The following is a 12,330-nucleotide window of genomic DNA, read 5'->3' on the forward strand; positions in this document are numbered from 1 at the left end:
CACCAGAAAATGCTAATGTGCTTTGAAAGAGAGCACATGGAGGCAATGGACACAAGGAGATCGAAAGTCAGCCACAGGGATCTGGGAAAGAGTACTTTAGTGTAAAGGGGGACACTAGATAGTCAGTGGTCTCTCAACCCTTGATATGCACTTATATTCTCATTTTCCTGAGACAGAGTTGCTCAAAAACATAACAGCTTAGAAAGATTACATCCCAAGCTTGGGATGATACGGTGGGCCTGGTATACCTAATCTAGCAGTAGCTGATATTTTTCTAACAGAAAACAAGAGTGCCTGCTCTATTAAGGACTCTTATCCAAGTCATGGCAACCAGCAGATATGCTGCAAAACAGACAAGGACAGGGAAATTAAAAGGAAAACAATCTAGAGTCCTGGGATCTATCACCATTTTGTAAAACCAAGCAAACAAACAACTGTGAAGAATATCTACAATGAAAAGAAATGACTGCAAAAAGCAATACTGTCACAAGAATTATGGTGTGGTTAGATGAAGCTGACGCACCAGGTGGACATATGAGGACTAAGTGACACTTTCTCTAAAGGAGAACTACCAACGTAACCTGTCTGAGAAATGTGACAGACAACAGCTGCAGCAGGTTGAGATGGATCCGGTTTCAGGATAAGGTACAGCTAGATCTAACAGACCTGCTACTACCTGACAGTGAGGATATTGATACTCTGGGAAAGATTTCCAATTCCACAAATCAATGCAGAGCACCTTGGAGGCTAATTGAACATGCATTTGTTCATTAAATTATATTAAGTTAGTATCTGAAGTTCCCTATTATATTAATGTTCAATTTCAGAATGCAGAGAGAAGTTGCAGAGAAACTAGCTGAAGTTTTCAGAAGGGAAACCTAAGAACTATCCTGGAGCTACCCACTGCCTCCCCAGTGCGCCAGAGAGCACGTAATACCTCCTGTCCCAAGCACAGCTGACCATCCAATCTTGGCACCAGTGGTGTCGAACAGCCATTTCCAACAGAGGCGTTTACTTGGCTGGGAAAGCATTGGCTGTAGCTACAGCAGAGGCAACACTGTTTCCCTGTATGTATTCCTTTGCTGGTGCGTGCACCCCTCACATTTTTGAGCTGTTATTCTTCTGCCTGAAGACAAGTACTCCGTGCCACATCTGCTCTGTGATTATCTTCACACCTCCGAGCAAAGACACAAAAGAACAAATAACACAACCACCACCGTACCTAGGAATATGAGTCAGAGCTTTTCCACTCATATAATGATTTACCCATTGTTCTGTCATTTACTGTAAATAAGTACTGCAGAGCTAATTATTAGATATCAGTGCTTAGGTAGAATTTCTTTTTAATAGCATGTCCTTTCTTTGAAAGCAAGAAAATACGCTTAATATTTTTGCTTTTATTTGAAAGAACCAGTTGTTATGACTGAACTCAAGGCTCCTGTCTAAGAACTGCCTTTTAACCAAGGCTAGAATGCCTTAGCACAAGGATGCCCAAGGCCTGTGGGTCTGGAGCACATAATGAACAGCATGATATTTGTAAAGAGAACCTAAACAGCAAGGGAGACAAATAGTGACAGCACGGTAAGGACATCAGTGTGTTTTCCTTTTCTGTGCTGGCCCTGAAGATGCTTCCCTGTCTCTGAGCCAGCACAGACATGGATGTCAGCAACAGTGATAGCCTTAATTAGCCTAGAAAAAAAATCACTCTTAGTGGGTAATTCAGACTCTGAGTGACAGGCAACACAGATAGTGTTCATGAGGCTGGGAAAGACAAGAGATGTTAACATATATACCTCTTTATCCATCATCAGAGCTTATTTTCCTTAAGTTCCTTCTGAAGAGGCAAATACACCCATCTAAAGTCCATCTCTATAGCGATCAAAGTATAAATTATAAAGTTTGGGGGGGGGGGGGGGGGGGGGGGAAGGAGCATAACCCTTGGCTCTTTCCCTCACAGAAAACACAATGGCTCCTAAAGCTTTGTGCTCATTAATTTACAGTAAAAATATAAAACCCAGAATTTAGATATCCTAGACACTGCTGTTTCAGGTGTGCTAAAGACACCACCAGCATCAGACAGAACTTCTGATTAGAAGTCATCATATGTAAAATACATAATAAGTAGGAGTAGGTATTCATTGTGACAGCAGTTCTTTAGAAAGCATTTACACATTTCTATGATCCTTGTTTTTTCTCTGCTTCTATGACAACACGTGGATGTTACACTGGTGAAGAAGCAGAGATGTGTTTGATGTTGCTGTACATCTGAAGCTCAGGGCAAAGAAGTCCTTTCTCCAGATGAGCACCAATAGCCATAAAAACCAAGGATGGTCATATCGGACTCATGTATAAACGTGGATAAACGATGAGCAAAGCATCACCAAGGACAACATTTTACTATAAAATAATAGCAATTAGTTCACTTGTGTGGCAGGCTCCTAACATCAGGATCATTGTTCCACTTCTTCCCACCTTCTGTTACATCCTCTATTAACAATTCAATAGTTGGATCAAACAGAAGAGCAGCTCTAATAATAATTTCACACACAGCACACGAATACTTTTTGACACAGAAAAAGCATTTTATCTTTGTGAAAGTACTTTCTCCTCCCAAACAGAAAGGCCCCAAGCTACACATAAAAATCTCTGATGATATTTAAACCACATGTAGCAGATCATCAAGGGAGTATGGCTCAAATTTCTCTAAAATAAGGGAGCTCCTGGGCCTGTAATGAAAGAGGTCAAAGAGATGCCATGTGCTGGGTTTAGAGAGGTATTACAACGCATGGCTTATTATAGTTTCTCTGCTTTTGCTAAGCTTCACTTTCCCCATGAACTTTTAGCCACAGCCTAGAGGTTCTTGGTTCACAGCACAACACTATTGCAGTAGGTCCTTTCCCATGTGAGAATGCTCAGCTTCAGTTTGCTTAACAGGCTGCTGGAATTGTGCTGACAGTTTCCTCCACAGGGAAATAAGGATACTTCTCCACCAGATTTGCAAAAAACTTTCTGAATTGTAACTTCATCGAACCAAAACAGGAAGTCATCACTAATTCCTTTCATTACAGGTGGTTTTGTTCTTGAAGGATAAAAGAGCCTGTGTGTTTGTGAGTGAGTAATCACGCAGTGTTGGAACATATCTGCAAGAGAAAGCATAGGAAAAAGAGAAGCATGTGGGAATTAGCTAAGTGACCAAGCAGAGCAGTGATTGCTCTCTTCTGAGTAGCTGTATCCCACATGAAAAGAATGCAGGCAAGGAAAACCAGAGGAAAAGGGGGAAAAAGCTGGAAGATGAGGAAGATGGAACACTTGGCAAATAACTATTTACAGAATTAGCGTTCTTTTCTAAAGTATAAAATGTGGTAAGCTTGGCTTACCCTGAGGCTATAGGATAAGCAGTAAAGCTCTAACAATGTCTTAGAAGTCTTCAACTGTAAGACTTGTCAGCTACTGGATTGCATTCCTGCACATTAATAGAAATAGTGATTTGGGGAATGCAGTGAGAAAAAACCAGGCATCTCAAATCTAATAAATAGGGTTTGGAAAAGAAGGTGCTGGCAGAATGAGGACAAAATAAAGGACAAATTTGGGAATGAAAAATGAAATACAGAGAAGAAACCAAAAGGCTGTGGATATAAGAAATGTCCTAATGGGTTCATCCAGCTGTATTTACCTGGCAAGGGACAGACTAATATCAGTAACAAAGCCTTTCTTACCAGGTAAGACTTCTTGTTCATATTCTAGGTATGCAGATGCAGTTTAGGAAGCGCATGAAAGCCTGATCACTATTTGCAGTCATTTCCCTTTCCACAGCCTCAGCACCTGTTTTGTGCTCTTTGGAGGCTGGAGAGGCTTGGACAGCTCAAACCTGCACTCTGGGTGCACCAGAGTTTCATGTGGTGGCAAAATTACACATCCTGCCTTGTTTTCTTGCTTGTCCTGATGCTGTCTAGTATTTTAGCAGCTTTTATCAGCTGTCACTGCACCCTGAAGCAATGGCTTCAGAGAACTGTCAGGGTAACTCTGAGGGCTCTTCCTGGAGCTGTAACTGCCAGTTCCAAATTCAGCATCAGGCAGGGATGTCATACATTAGGATCTCCTTTAGATGCAGTATTCCTTTCTTCTTTCCTACACCAAGGATCCTCTGGGCATTCTCTCTCCTTCATGAGGCCCTTCTGGAGTTCTATGAGGGTGACGTGCCCAGCCAGAAAGGCTTAATGCATCGTTCACAGTGTTGCAGGAGGGCGAGAAATGCAAGAGAGAAGAAAAGATTGTAGGAAAATATTAGGTTGTATTATTTATTTTTATATTAGTATGTAGCATTCTGAGATTGTCTGTATGACGTGATTTGAGCTTATTATCTGTGTATAGGTGCACAAATAGCGTATAGCCTCAAGTTCCTGTTTGTGATAATAATGCAAAGATAGACGGCATTTTGACTTGCTTTTATTATTTGTTTTTATCCCCTGTATATCCTGTAAGAACTTTTTAATTTGAAAAAGTTGCCATAAAAGGATCAGGAGGGGATTTCCTTCACAATTCATATTACTTAATCCACACCTGCCAATATGAAAAAGCTGCAACACTGGGAAAAAAAATAAGCATGCGTCCTTAAGCTCTCCACTAATCCAATCAAGATTGTTCACAGGTACATGGTATACAATGAATGGAAATATAAAATGGCAAGGAACAGCTGAAAAAGAGATGCTCTTAAAGAAGGCTTTATGTCATTTTAAAGTTTTCCCCTCTCTTTTGATGTTGCCAGTTGCTCCTAATGCAACAGTTTCACCACTAGAAATTGATTTTGAAGGGTAACTGTGAGCATCTAGAGACTTTGTAGCTTTAGTTAATGTACTATTGTCAGTAGTGATACTGTCATTTTTAGTCAATCATGACTATAGTCTACATAAAGAACATGACTTCTTCCCTTACCATTCCTTGACCAAGTCCTGCCCAATTGCTTGACCTGGCATTCTCTCCCAACTGGGTCAGTATGAGCTCAGTAAAGCTGCAATGTTCATCATGTTTGATGAGCCAAAGAAAAAGAATGCCTCATTCTAAAAAAAACAAGACAGTTCATAGCTGGTTGACTGAGGAAATCATGTTTATGCTCTGCCGTGTTCACATTTAAGCACACACATTTGTATCTCTTCCAAGAACTTTTGAACCTGGGGGCCAACTTCAATGGAACTAGATATGGGCAAGGTACAGAGATAAGCTTCTTGAAGATCGGGGACTGCAGAAAAGAGAGATCTGATGACATCTTTAGTGCAGAAGAAAAGCAGTGAAAGTCTACTTCTCATTAAACAGTGAAGGGTTCACACTGCAGAGGAACTTTAAAAGAGAAATGCAGTCAGAGATTGATCTTCCTAGACAAACAAAATTCACCTGCTTCCATGTGAAACCCACCCTTTTTCATTCAGGCATGCAGCTACTGTTCTGTGTGCTACACCTGAGTTCTGCAACTGCAGAGTGCTCTGGCACATGAGAGATTTCTAAGCTGACGTAATCAGACCAACTATAATCCTTATAAATGAATCATTCCAGGTCACAAGCGTAAATATTTCTGTTTGCATTTTTTATATTATTTTGTTACGAGATCTTGGACGTGCCAATTTCCAAATTCAACCTGTAACTTTTAAATTAAATCCAGAATCTATCAAGGAGATGTACTGAGCATATGGGTGAAAATTAATAATGCCTGCCTGTGAAAGGAAAGACTACTTCCAGACTTGTGGATGAAATTCATCCTCACAAACATATCTGCATATATATTGCTTGATGGTCATGCTGTTGGGTATTGGCTGCTGACAAACTTGGCAAACTAATGCTCATATTTTTTCAAGCTCATTCAATCTGAACATGAGATTAGTCACAGCATAGTTCTCTAAGAGTTTTAGCAATTTCTGACTTTGGGGTATACTCGCTGCTTCTGCTTGTTCTGTGTACAACTTTTGATAACGCAGAACTGCATATAGATCCTAGTTCAGACAAATTGTTCTTGTGCAACAGAAATGGATGGCAATATCCACTCTTCCTTGCACTGAATGCGGACAACTGATACATCTGTAAGCCCACAGGAAGGAAGGGAGGGAAAGGAGGGAAGGCAGGGAAAGCAGGGAGGGAGGGAAGGAAGGGAGGGAGGGAGGGAGGGAGGGAGGGAGGGAGGGAGGGAGGGAGGGAGGGAGGGAGAGAGGGATGTTAAGCCCATAAGATAAAAATAGAAACTACTATATTCCATCCTGGAAGGTAAGAGGACACTGTAAGCAGGCTTGATGCTAGAGAATGAAGCACTTCTCCTAAAGAAAGTTGATTGATTGTTCGTTGGCTTCCAAGAAATTGCCTTCTCCTGATGGCAGCTTCAACTTGCCCTGTTCTCCCCGTTCACTGAGACTGATTGTTAGCAGAAAAATTGTTTACATGCAGGTCCCCCCCCAAAACACAGCCAACTGCCTTCTGAATTTCTCAAAGTGTTTGTTTGATAAGAATATTTCAGTGCAAAGCTCTCCATGTATTATGCTTTGTATTCCTTGGTTGTGGTTTCATTTGTCACATCCATGTTTGATGCCCAGCACTTGGCATTCAAAGGGAGGTGAGACACCTGTGAAGCGATACTGCTAGAGCAGGGAAAGCATTTGCCTCAGTGATTGAATGGATCTGGTACGGACGTTTTACTTCTTTGTGTGTTTTTATATCAGATTTTCCTGTTGACTTCTAATGATGAATCTGTATATTATCAGATGACAATTCATAGGTGAATGGAAACACCATCTTCACATTTGGAAACATTACTGAAAGGCCTGAGCGGTACTCAGCCTGCTCATCTCACAAAAGGAAAAAAATGGCTGCTTATGTTACCATATGTGAAATTTACAGAATTCCAGAACCATAGAATATCCTGTGCTGGAAAGAAACCATAAGGATCATCAAATCCAACTCCAAACTCCACACAGGACCAGCCAAAATTCAAGGGTCTTCCTTCAGACCCTATGTCTGAGCACACTGTCCAGATGCTCTCTGAACTCCGGCACTTGGGGCCGTGCCCACAGCCCTGTGCATCCCGTTCCATGCCCACCGCCCTGTGGTGCAGCCCCTTTCCCTGACCCCCAGCTGCCCCTCCCCTGGCACAGCTCCATGCCGTTCCCTCGGGCCCTGTCGCTGTCACACAGAGCAGAGCTCAGCGCTGCCCCTCCGCTCCCTGTGAGGAGCTGCAGCCGCCATCAGGCCTCCATCAGCTCCTCTGCTCTGCGCTGAGCACACTGAGGGAACAGACAGTCTAACCGTGTTGGCTTTTTATCAGCATTCCAAACTGATGCTGTTTTAACGTTTTTAAAGGTTTGTATGGCACGGAGCGTAACCTCATAGGAACATCTCTCACCTTACACCTTACCACCATGCAGATTATAGGTTTAATTATTTTTGACAATTCTGCTTTGATAGTCTCTTTTTCTTCTTTTTTTCTTTTCCCCTGTGTGCAAGGAACAACCGTGCCGCTTACCTTTGTGTAAATGAGTTTAAAGAAGCTGCATGTGTGCGAAACTAGTACAGCAGAAATGAGGGCTGCTCCGAAAGTAATGCCTCCTACTTGATTATGTTGGCCCAAAACATCAGAAGCAGATGGTGGTGGTATGGCAGAAGATGTCAAACCTTCCCACTGAAATTCTGCTCCGTTTTGTAGCCATATGACAGATAGCAGCAGAGGGGCACTGTGACACAGTGGCATCTGATGTGGAAGCACATACAAAGGTGTGTCACTGAATTCTTCCAGGCAGAAAAAAAATGGCACCCACTGACATTCATTGATGCTGAACGTTGATGGAGACCAAGCAGTGGATGTGAGCACAGTGGGGCGGTGGGTGGTGCCTTTCAGCAGCGGTGACAGTGGCAGTGGGTCACCTCTGCTGGTGCGGATTGTTAGGAGCATGACATGCAGGCTCGTGTTCATGGCTGTAGAAAATGCATAGCTAGTGGTGCTGAGCATTGAAAAAACAGTGTTTCATAGCTGAGAATTTACTCTACTAACAAGTAGTGCCATTGTGCTCCTTCTATCTGTAGTGGTTTCCATGCAAACAAATAGGAGACACGACCTTTGCAGAAACCTACACGCTTTGGAAACTGTAACAGCTCCCAACTAATTCAGGCACAGAATCACAGAATTGTAGGGGTTGGAAGGAACCTCTAGAGATCATCGAGTCCAACCCCGCTGCCAAAGCAGGCTCCCTACACCTGAACACAACGCTCTTCTGCAAGGCTTCTAACTCAGAGCTCAGGAAAACAGAATCACAGAATGACCCGGGTTGGAAGGGACCTCATGTAGTTCCAACCCCCAAACAGCCCCAAACGCCAACAGCCCCTCAAAGCTAAGACAAAATCCGCTCTACCCGTGCTCGGACAAAGGCGCAGAGCTCGGGCAGAGGAGCTGTTAGGGCAGGCAGGGCTGCAGGGTGCAGCCGACTGAGGAGCACCCCTCCCCACACCTACACCCGGCTCAACCCTCCCCACCGCGCTCACTGACAGCCGCCCCGCGGAGCCCCCTCCCGGCGCCATGACGTCATGGCAGTGCGCGCCTGCGCACGCCGCGCCGACCGACCCCTGTGCGTGCCTTTGCGTGACGGCGGCGGGGAGCGCGCGCGCGCCCCCGCCCTCTCTCCGTCCGTCCGTCCCTCCTTCCCTCCCTCCCTCCCCGCGCTGCCAGCGCCTATCGCGGCCGCCGCCGCCTCTTCTCCTCGCGGCTGGGAGCGGAACCGACGGCCGCCTCCCCGCCCCTCCCCCTCCTACTATTATCCTCCCGCACGGTGCGCGCTCCCGTAGCCACCCTCCCCCCCCCTCCATCTCCTCCCCGGTGCCTCGGGAGCGCGCCCGCTCGGCGAGGGAGGGATCGAGCCGGCGCTGCCGCCCGCCACCGCCGCCTATCCCCTCCATGGAGCTCGCGCCGCCCCGCTGAGCCACAGCCGCCCGCCCGCCGCTGCCGCCGGGGAGTAACCGGGGGAGGGAGGAGGGTGGGGGGAGGAAGAGGAGGAAGGTGGGGTCGCGGGGTGCGTGACACGCGCGGCGGCCCGAGGAGCTGAGAGCCCCTGCGGCCGAAGGTTGCGGCTGTTGGCGCTGAGCGGCGGGGGAGCGCGCCGCGCGGCGGGGAGCGTGTGCCCGCGGCCCCCCCCGCTTCCTTCTCCTCCTCCTCCTCCTCCTCCTCCTCCTCCCCCCGCACCCGGGGCCGCCGCCTGACGGGCGGACCATGGCCGACGACGACGTGCTGTTCGAGGACGTGTACGAGCTGTGCGAGGTGATCGGCAAGTGAGTCCCGCGGGGAGGGGGAGGGGGGGGAGAAAGAAAGAAAAAGGAGAGGGGATGGGGGAGAGCGGAGCCCCCCCCCCCCCACACACACACACACCCAGCGCGGGGATGGCGTGCCCGGCACCCACCTGAGTCGCGGTGCGGGCAGCCCCGGCGCTGCCCACCGCCCTGAGGTTGGGGGGAAGGGGGGTGGGGGGAAAGGAAGGCGCCCCGGTGCTTCCTCAGCCACCATGATCCCCGCCCGGCCGGCCGCCGCGCAGCCTGGCGCTGCCCAGCCCTCCCGTTCTCCTCCCCATCCCCGGCACACCCATCGGTGGTTGCCTGCTTGAAGAAGGATCGCTGTGGATCCACCTATCGCTCGGGTGGCCGCGCCAGGTGTCGGCTCTCCCCGCGCCTTGGCGCACAATGAGCGGCGTGCTGCCGGCGGTGCCCCTGGCACCCCGTGCTCGCGCGGATCTGCCTTCGCTCCGCTCCCCGGCGGCGTGTGAGGCAGGGGGAGAACTTGGCCTCTCCTGTCTCCTTATGCAACTGTTAATGCGTGTTCGTGTCAAACCTCGGAGGTCGCCGGCGTTTTCTGGCTGCCCGTTTTGGGCCACGCTCCTGTGGGCTGCGTGGAGATGACAGCTCCGTGCGTTACCACACCAAGAAAACGCAGAGCATCCCCCAAATCAGATGGCACCGAACGGGAGCCCAACTCTCTGTATTTTCGTGACCAGCCAGTTTCTAAATCCTATTTTTGTTTTATTTCGTTGCGTTCCACACGCCTCCTATAGTTGTGCTTGGGTTGAGTGAAAGATGTAGCGGTGTTGCTGCTTCTAATTGTCTGCGTGTCTGACTGAGCAGCTGAGATTGCTGTGGGAGCCGCTGCTCTGGGTGCCTGCAGCTCTTTCTTCCTGAGGATGAATTCAATCAGAGCGGCATTCCCCGTGTTTTGATTATAAACAAAGAGTTCTTCTGCATGTATTCTCCCTCCCGCTCCCCTCCAGCGTGCTTCACAGTTTCTATCTGCTGCTGCCTGCTTTGAGAGCTCAGGCTAAAAATATTCTGGAATTAATCTTTCCTGAGGATTATACTAAAATGCTCGTCTTGGACTTAGCAGGTTACTTTGTTGGCAGCTGAAGTTTCAGCACTCTGCTCTGTCGTTTCACACGGTTATTACCACCTTGCCCTGGCCACAAACAACTTTTAAAAATAGGAAGCTTAGAGGGCCTTGCTTGCTGTCATAAGCTGAAAGGGCTTTCGCCAGTTGTTCGTGGGGAGCTTATGTAGCCGAGAAACAAAACAGTGATTATATGTGGTTTGAAGATGGTTTTTGGCATGCTCCTTTCATGAGTGGTTTTAAGCTGACCACTGCAGTTCACGCACTGCTTCCTCAGAGCTGGCTGCCATTGGAAGGAAAGTGAAGTGCTTCTGCTTGACAGGACTATGTGAGCTTATAGAGAATGGCTCATTCGCAGCCATCCAGATGTTGATGCGGCTCCACTGACTTTCGATGTTGTGATCTGAGAATATCAAAGGGATTCAAGGTTCAGAACCTGTGAATTGTGAAGCTTCTTTGGCTGATACCTGAGATTGAATTATTCTGGATGTGTTGTGATGTAACCTGATCTAACAGATAAGTGTTGGATTGTAGGAGCACGGCGCTGCCAAGAGCACTGTAACAGAACAGGGTGGATTACTGAAGCTAGCAGTGGTGGTAGGAAGGGGTTTGCGTATGGATGTTGTGTCCCTCCTCTAATAGGCACAGTTGTATTTGTACAGTTGTATGAGCAGTGTTCCTGTTTCATTGCAGTGCTACTCAGGTGACTTCTGAGCAATCGGGGATGCAGCGTCTTTAATTAGCTTTCACATTTTTGATAGCACCCCGCTCTTCTTTAGGCAACATGGGGAAAGCCTCATGTAAAATCTGCCTTGAGTTGCTACGTATGCATCTGGCTAAACATCTATCAGTGAAACACCAACTAAACGTCTGCACCTTCCCGTGATTTATTATTGATTGATTGAGTAATCTGCTTCTTGCAAATAGCACATCCGGCCCCTGACTTGTGTTTAGGTCCATGAAATATTAAAGCGTGTGATTTATCCTTCCTAAATGGGTAGTTATCGCTGTCATTTAAAGTAGTAAATGGTATTTCCAGAAAGGGTGTGGGAAAGAGATTTTGGACCGTAAAACAACTGAATATTTTGCCTGACTTTGTAAGAGAAATCTCAAAGTTCCCATACAGTCTACTTGAGAAATAAGTCCTCTATGGGTGTTCCCTTGCTGGCAGTATGTGGCCCTGTTTGTTGAAGCTTTTGAATAAACTTAAAACAGTTTCAAATGCGATAAACTGATAAGACTTATTTTGTATAAACACAATGATAATAGCTTTTTGCCGGAGTGTGGAGCAGTAACTGTAATAGTATGTGAAAGAATTGATCGGGATGACAGAGTGATGAATCGTTTCTTACGTGGCATTTAATGTGTTTAAGTTCTGCAAGCATGCATTTTTCATTCTGAATAGATAGAGGATAAAAGAAAAGCCAGGAGGGATTGAGAGAATTTCTAATCCATGTTTCCTTTAGGAAAAAAAAAAATTAAGGGCAATTTTCATTTGTGTACACTTCCAGTATCCCGATTTCTTTGCTGAATGCTGTGGAGAGATAAAAATTGAGTAATAAATCCAGTTTCTTATTAAACTTTTTTTAAAGTGGCGTCTGTGACGCTAATGTTAGTCATGTGGTTTTAACTTTGCACAGTGTGTTATGTCCCAGGTTGCTGTCTTATTTTCAGAGCTGGCTGGCACAAACACATTTCAATGCAGGAAGTTACTGGGGGTTGGCCTTCAAAAACACAGTAGTATATATGGGAATAAAAGACACAAGTGTGCCTTGTTTATATTTTTTCTAATTCAAACTTGCTTCCAGTTAGCTTTGAAGGGATTTTCACTGTGTGTCAATTAGAAGTACATACACTAAAATATTTAAGCCTCCCATCGCATTGATCAGAGCATTCATTTGATGAACAGGCTGCGGATAGTGGTGAGGTGTCCTGCTGTA

The 12,330-nt window shown here is 46.3% G+C and overlaps 1 protein-coding gene and 1 long non-coding RNA gene across 17 annotated transcripts in view; one reads left to right on the forward strand and one right to left on the reverse strand.

Moving 5' to 3' along the window:
- The window catches only part of LOC107324726 (uncharacterized), a 41,473-nt gene extending 31,893 nt beyond the window's left edge, over window positions 1-9,580 (reverse strand). Inside the window, exon 1 of the long non-coding RNA XR_001559545.3 lies at window positions 9,420-9,580. This is a non-coding gene — a long non-coding RNA (uncharacterized LOC107324726). The remainder of the gene's footprint in view (window positions 1-9,419) is intronic.
- CASK (calcium/calmodulin dependent serine protein kinase) overlaps window positions 9,208-12,330 on the forward strand; it is a 181,835-nt gene continuing 178,712 nt past the window's right edge. For all 16 annotated transcript variants that reach the window (XM_015884890.2, XM_015884899.2, XM_085530260.1 and 13 more), the window contains exon 1: window positions 9,208-9,291. In XM_015884890.2, the coding sequence (XP_015740376.1) occupies window positions 9,233-9,291 (59 nt within the window). In that variant the 5' untranslated portion in view covers window positions 9,208-9,232. The remainder of the gene's footprint in view (window positions 9,292-12,330) is intronic.

Source organism: Coturnix japonica, chromosome 1, assembly GCF_054131305.1.
Source record: "Coturnix japonica strain WE chromosome 1, WE-NBRP24, whole genome shotgun sequence".
Taxonomy (NCBI): domain Eukaryota; kingdom Metazoa; phylum Chordata; class Aves; order Galliformes; family Phasianidae; genus Coturnix; species Coturnix japonica.